The sequence below is a fragment of the Mycetomoellerius zeteki genome, unplaced genomic scaffold (genome assembly GCF_001594055.1).
Source record: "Mycetomoellerius zeteki isolate Tzet28-1 unplaced genomic scaffold, Tzet1.0 scaffold70, whole genome shotgun sequence".
Lineage (NCBI taxonomy): Eukaryota > Metazoa > Arthropoda > Insecta > Hymenoptera > Formicidae > Mycetomoellerius > Mycetomoellerius zeteki.
In genome coordinates, this window is record NW_017257720.1 from 3,007,119 (window position 1) to 3,014,066 (window position 6,948).

General features: G+C 36.0%; 1 protein-coding gene across 8 annotated transcripts in view; it reads left to right on the forward strand.

Annotated features, from left to right (window-relative positions):
* Nucleotides 1-6,948, forward strand: part of Ih (hyperpolarization activated cyclic nucleotide gated potassium channel Ih) — an 88,664-nt gene that overhangs the window by 4,743 nt on the left and 76,973 nt on the right. For 5 of the 8 annotated variants that reach the window (XM_018458060.1, XM_018458061.1, XM_018458064.1 and 2 more), the window contains exons 1-2: nt 581-732; nt 1,754-2,024. In XM_018458060.1, coding sequence (XP_018313562.1) covers nt 597-732; nt 1,754-2,024 — 407 coding nt within the window. In that variant the 5' untranslated portion in view covers nt 581-596. Of the gene's footprint in view, nt 1-545; nt 733-1,753; nt 2,025-6,948 lie in introns of those variants that run through there. The other 3 variants (XM_018458059.1, XM_018458066.1, XM_018458063.1) reach the window with 3 other exon arrangements.

Sequence of the window (6,948 nt, forward strand, 5' to 3'; positions counted from 1 at the left end):
TATGTTAGCGCGCTAACATCGTTGTAAGCGCGTTCTAAATACGGGCCTATATATATATATATAGATATAGATTATATATATATTATATATATATATAGATTACAGTAATATATAATATATCCTGATAAAAATACATTTCTAATATGATATAAAGCGGTACAATATTTTTCGTTACAATATTTTTCTTTTTTCTTTCTTTTTTTATTGATCACAATTAAAACGTAGCTTTTCTGTTCGTCCATTTCAAATATTACTCAGTGACGAGCGCAATAAATTGTGATATTGGATCTCTTACGCCACTGTGATACGTATCGGCAGGAATCATGGTAGAGCGTTCGGGGATTAGCGTATACTAACATATGGAAAAAAAAAACCGGTACATATGTACTCGTTCGTCCGGCTAAAACCGGTCAGTGGATACGCGTCTCTTCTCGTGCTTCTTCGCGTCCTTGTTCCGTTACTTAAGCGAATCTTGCGCGGTATTTGCCTTTAGACCGGGTCAACGCGATATTCTGTTTCATCTCGTTCTCGTCCGCGAACTTGCCATGACGGTGCACGTCGAAGATGGAGAAGGATCCGATTTAGTGGCGCAGGAGATGCCGCTCATGCAGCAAGACGCCGTGCCGTCGCGAAACGGTTTGAAATCGAACAATACTGGTTCCTGGTCAAGATCGTACGAGGAGTTTATCTCAACTTGGACATTATGGGGTGTTCGTAAATCGCGTAAATCCGGTGAGTGTTGACAAACCGTAACGGTTACGCGATTGTCAATAGTCATCGACTTCGTCAGTACTTATTTCAACAAAGAGACATAAAAACGACGATTGTATTTCTTCGCTGAATCTTTTTCGTTTTTACTGTTTTATAAATCAAGACTTTTACAAAAAAATAATTAAATTTTCCAAATTTTACATACAAATAATTTAAATAATTAATAAAAACATAAATACTATGATTAATCCTAAATCATAGTATTTATATTAATTTTATTATTTTTTTATGAATTAATGGATGTACGAAATATCTGTAAACGTGATAAATACGTGTATAAAGTAATTATTTACATGCAGAAATATTTCATTTATTATCTACATGAGTGATTCACAATTACAAAATTAAAATGAGATATTCATATTAGAATTATTTTAAATTATTAATATCACACGTAAAATTTGGAAACATTATTGATGTATGCACAAAAGCTTGAGTTCTCAAGAAAAGCTTTTTTGTTTTAAAAAAAAGATGCAATTATATCACAAAAAATGTAAATAAAAGATGTAATAACAAAACAAAGATAGAAAATGATATGGAATTCCTGAATGTGTGTGTGTGTGTGTGTGTGTGTGTGTGTACAGTGTGTCGCGACACATTAAATTTAACGGTCGTCTGATAAGTTTGAACTTATCAGACAATTAACGTTTTTAAAATAAATTTAACTTAACCTAATACAAATTTTACAAAGTAATCCATGAAATTTGCTCACAGCAAATTTCGCGAGTTAGTTCACGAGCCATAAAAACATTTCAGGTTAACGACATTAAGTCATACATGTCGGCGCTATCATGGCGTGAGTTTACAAGTTCAGTTATGCTTGTGAACAGTTCGCGATTTGTGCTTTATGCGACCGCTATCATGTGACTCGGCTCGGGTTTATCGGACAGGCGTGAGATTTTACGGGCGTTATCGGTGACGATAAAAGTCGCAGAATAATGAACGTTTGTCGTCGAACTGAGCTGACATGACCATGTTACAGGCAACGAGATGAATTACAAGGGCAGCGGGAAAGTCCACTTCGGGGTGGACGACGTGTCTCTCTATGGGACGCCGAAGGAGGAGCCGGGCCCGGGCCTCCCGGGCCAGGAAGTCAAGCAGAGCTTCCTGAAGAATCAGCTTCAGGCCCTGTTCCAGCCGACGGACAACAAGTTGGCCATGAAGCTCTTCGGCAGCAAGAAGGCGCTTATGAAGGAACGAATCAGACAAAAAGCCGCAGGTCACTGGGTCATCCATCCTTGCTCCAGTTTTCGGTATGTCCTTTGAATATCAACTGATCTCATTCAACAGGCCGTATCAATATTTCGCGCTATCACATTTCGTTCCGGCTGAAAAACACGTTCCACCAAGAAATACCGGCCTCAGACGCAGCCTCATATCTAAGTCTGCTCGAGTAAACTCGCGCACGACACATCGGTCCCGCGTTCTCCATAAAAGGGAACAAAATTTCTGCATGCACTTGTCCCTCACGGGACATAAAGTTTGCACTTAGAGATAACCAGATATAAATAACGCTTATTAAAATATATTTATATCCACGATGATATCCGTGCAATGATTCAAGTTATCTTATAATAATTAGATACGATATAATATACAAATTCATTCCTCCAATTAATATTAATTTTCACTCTTTTTCGTAAAAATAAAAGATGTAAAAACTTATTTTCTCCTACACTTCGTAACTTACATCAATCATGAAATGTTCTTTACGAGACTGATTACCTTCCAGACATTTTAAAAGGAAATGGTTGAAAATGAAAAATTACTTCTCTTTGCAAGACTAGCTTTTAAATTAATGTAAAAAATTATCCAATTGTGTCAGTCAAGTTTTAAATTAGTACGATTTTTAATTTTAACTGAAGTCACTATCCTTGGATGAAGAGCGACTTTATAAAGAATATTATTCGAATATGAATATATCACGTAATGTCGCATACTAGTAAATGACAAAAATCTAAGCGAGCGAATGTAAATCAACGACTCGTGTCGGCTTACTCGCAACCTAAAACTTTTCGGCTTGACTACGATCCCGGACACGAGAAACGTAAACTAACGCCTTTGTGCCGCAGTAAAATATTTGTCGTATCCGGATCATTCATCGTGTAGGCTTTCCGAGCCGTCCGAACAAAACGCGCGTCTCCGATCTTGAGGATCAAAAAAGAATGCGTTTGATCTACGAGCTAACATGCGTTACTTGCGGCTTCAATCGATCCAGGTCGCACGGAATATTCAATGGCTTTACAAGAGTCACGGATTTAGTTATATACATGCTCGTATATGTACAGTTGAGCAGTCGACCTCGCCTGGCGACGAAATAGCATTGAGACTTTACGACCTCAGGAAGAAGCCTCCATCAGGCCTTTCGCTTCCTTCCGGAGTCGTTTTATCGATGGCGAGCCACAATCCGTCGCTGAAGTCAGAACGCGTGCTATCTACTTCTCGCGGAGAATGTTGACACGCTCGCCGAGCCATTTAAAGACAAATGCATCGATTAGAATGACAAGCGTTCAAGAATGCTTGTCTACCGAATGATAATGAATGGGCGATCCTCAATTAATGGTAATTCCTTGCAGAATTAACCATTAATCAATATTAGTCGAGTAAAAAGGATTATAAGAGCATGAAGTGTATTTCAAGGATCTGCATTAGCAAAATCCTAAATACACCAATAACATGGAATTCAAAATATAAAATCGAGAAAAGAAAATATACTAAAAGTTCGAAAAAGAACTCCACACTAATTATGTTATGAAAAATTGGCTTCCGATAAAATGAATTAATTTTCACATATAATGTAACTTATAATATAATGAACAAGAGACACAAGGTTCAATAGTGGGTAATTTTTGAGCTGTAGTGCATCAAAGGTGTAAAACTTGTGCTCACAGAGCACTTTCGATAATTCAAAAACTATATTATTGAGTTCATAACAGCGAAATTTAATTTTCCATGTAATTAATGTACGATTTTTTATTCTCGATCTATTAAAAATAATTTACAAGTTTTAATGCTTAAAAATTAATAGAATATAGCTTTTTCTCAGATTTGCACAATTTAGCTTTTGATAATTTACGGAAGAATTGTCACAGTTTAATCTTTTTCCTATTCGATATGTTTTCATTGCTTGTGCGAGTTTTTTCCCATTTTCGATGCGAAAAAACTGTTTTGCGTGGCGGAAGAAATCAACGGAACAAATTCGCGCGGCTGAAAACGAGCGAATGGTGCCTCGTTACAATATCAAATTGCCAATATTAACTGTGCATGGCGCAGCGTGCACAGTTCCATAACGCGCGAAACACTATACTCGGCCACAACTCGGCAACGGTGACGGCGGCGGCGTTTGTCGCTCCAATTGGTTGAAATTGCCCGGCGCTTCCGTTCGGAATCTTGGCTAATTACCGGCAGCATGGAGGATTCTCCGTAGCCTTCTCTACGATTCCACTAAAACGCAAGACTCTCGTGGGCATTGAAACTTTAATTCGTTCCTCCGTTAATGATTGCGATATCTTCCGGCAGAATGAGCGTAACCAACGGTCGTTTTTTACGCGACATGTAACACTAATATCCAGCTGCTAAATTATACAAATAAGCGTCAATGGTGCTCCATTTTCCAATCGTTATCATATAGATCAGATATCCATATAATAAAAGTCATGTAAGCTCTCGCGTCTGCCTGATATGTTTTATTTGAATAACGTGACGCAACGAGAGACGTGTCTCGAATTAATGGATATATTATTTAAACACGTGCAAGCATCATCAAATCTTTTTTCTCTTCAGGGAATAATGATAATAATTTCAATAGTTCATATTGTGTTAATATTATACAGTCTCCGTGTGCTTTTATTTATTTCATTTTATTTTATGTATATAAGTTATTTCTTTTCTAAATAGTTTTACGAAAAAAATATTAGTTTTTTTAATCAAAAACTTCTTAAACATCTTTCCAATATGTCATATCCAGCTTTGTTTTTCCAATGCTTTTCCATTGTTTGTAACTTTTTTTTATTAATAAACATACATACATTTTCTTGGTACTATTATTTTTAACATCTGGTGTTTCGGTGGAAAGAAATTTTTTACAATATGTTCATTTTTATTAAAGTTATAAGTAATTGAATTGAGTGATATGATTGGGTCATACCGCAATGTGTTGTTCCCGGGTTTAGCGTTTAAAAGTTAATATACTAAAAAAAGATAAAAAAGTAAATACCACCGAAATATTTGCAAACATTACGGAATTATAGATACACGAAAAATCAGAACGATGTCGCGGTTTTGTGAGGACACGTGCGTAAATGAATGTGCTCTTTGATCTATTGACCAAAATATAAATGATAGCCGAAATACCCGATATAACACGTGTCACATAGTTGGCTGTAATGTCGCTCCGTCAGCAGTTCATTATCCGAACATCCCGAACATGTATGCCTCTATAGGAGATATCATGTTAATGGAGATTCATCCTGAACAGTTAACGGGGATCCTAGACACGACATCGATGCGAGTTTCGATACGATAGTTAACTTTCGGCACCTAATAAATTTAAATCACTTAAGCAAATTCTAGACTAAAGACGATGTGATAATAATTTGTAAGACCATTACACTCTTAAATCAAGGATACTGAAAAGTGAACTAAGTAACAGCAAAATATAAATGAACGCCAAAATTACCGAATACATTCAAATTATTCAGATAGTTTCGAAAGTATATGTAGATAGCGAGACCGTGTCTTCCGGATAGTCTCACTGGATTTCAGCTGAAGCGAAACTTTATTGGAAGCTTAGTACCGGAGATATTTTGTGCGGAATATTAAAAATTTACGATGCACAATGCTGACAATATCATTTCCTTCGTTTTAATATGTGGCTACTAAATCGCTGTCCTTCGTTTACATACGTTGCATAAATTCGTAATTCCGAGTTCAATTCGCCTCGCGCGGTAGGTACGTGACATTCATACGACAATATCTTGCGAAAACGTTGCAAAATTAAAAGAAAATATTTTTACGCATACAGTCTGAAAAAAGAAGGAGGAAACTCTTATTCTTCTATAGGCCACAGAGAATAAAATGTGCAATTGTTTTTGCCATAAAAGTTTTTCTTATCATGTTTGCGGTTGCACATATTTGTCTGTTCTACGTCGGTTGGAATTGTCGCGTTGAACATAACTTGACAAAGCTCGATCGCGAGAACACGCTCTCTTTCACCTAAAGGGAGAGACTTATAAATGTGAGACGTCATAAAAGCGAACATAAACCACGCTACTTAACTATGGACAGCACATTAAATACGTTCTTTTTTCCTCGTTTCGTGTTAAATTATATTAAAAATTGCATTTCCGGTGAAAACGACTTTCTTCGTGCTTGATTTACTTAACATTGATAATGTTAAGATATGTAGACTGAACTCTCGAGCGAATGATTTATCGCGCACAGCCATCGGTATCGAATATTCGGCCGTTCCACATTTAACGATTCCTGCTTTCGAATTTGTGAGAGAAAATTTTATACTTTATGAAATGCGATTTCCTGGCACTGTAAAATTTCTCTTGTAATTTTTAGCACGCGCTCAGATCTCTTTTTACATTATTTTATGTATTAGTAAAGTATTTCGCTGTGTACATATTTATCCGAATCTAACCACATTTCTTTAAAAATATAAAATAAAAAAACGCATTTAAACGATAATTGCTGCTGTTCAAAGTTATCGGCAGACAAGTCTGTCTTTGATATTGCGGAGCTAAATACTAGGTTTAAACAAAAGCATGAGAAAATATAATGAGAAACCCGAATTATTTCTTTTGTGTTTCGAAGTGAAATGCATTTATTTATGCATTCCGACGTCGTAAAAGAAAGAAAATCACGTTTTCGATGTCTGAATAATCAAAAGTAACAGTAAAAATCCTTAGTGCAGCTCGTATTCGCAATATGTTCTACGCAGTTTCGCTTTGATGTAAAAGAAAATAATTACACTTGCCTAAGAAGTAACATATTTAAAGTGACATCGATTATTATTATCTAAATAATTATCGTATCATTCCGACGTCGTAAAAGAAAGAAAATCACGTTTTCGATGTCTGAATAATCAAAAGTAACAGTAAAAATCCTTAGTGCAGCTCGTATTCGCAATATGTTCTACGCAGTTTCGCTTTGATGTAAAAGAAAATAATT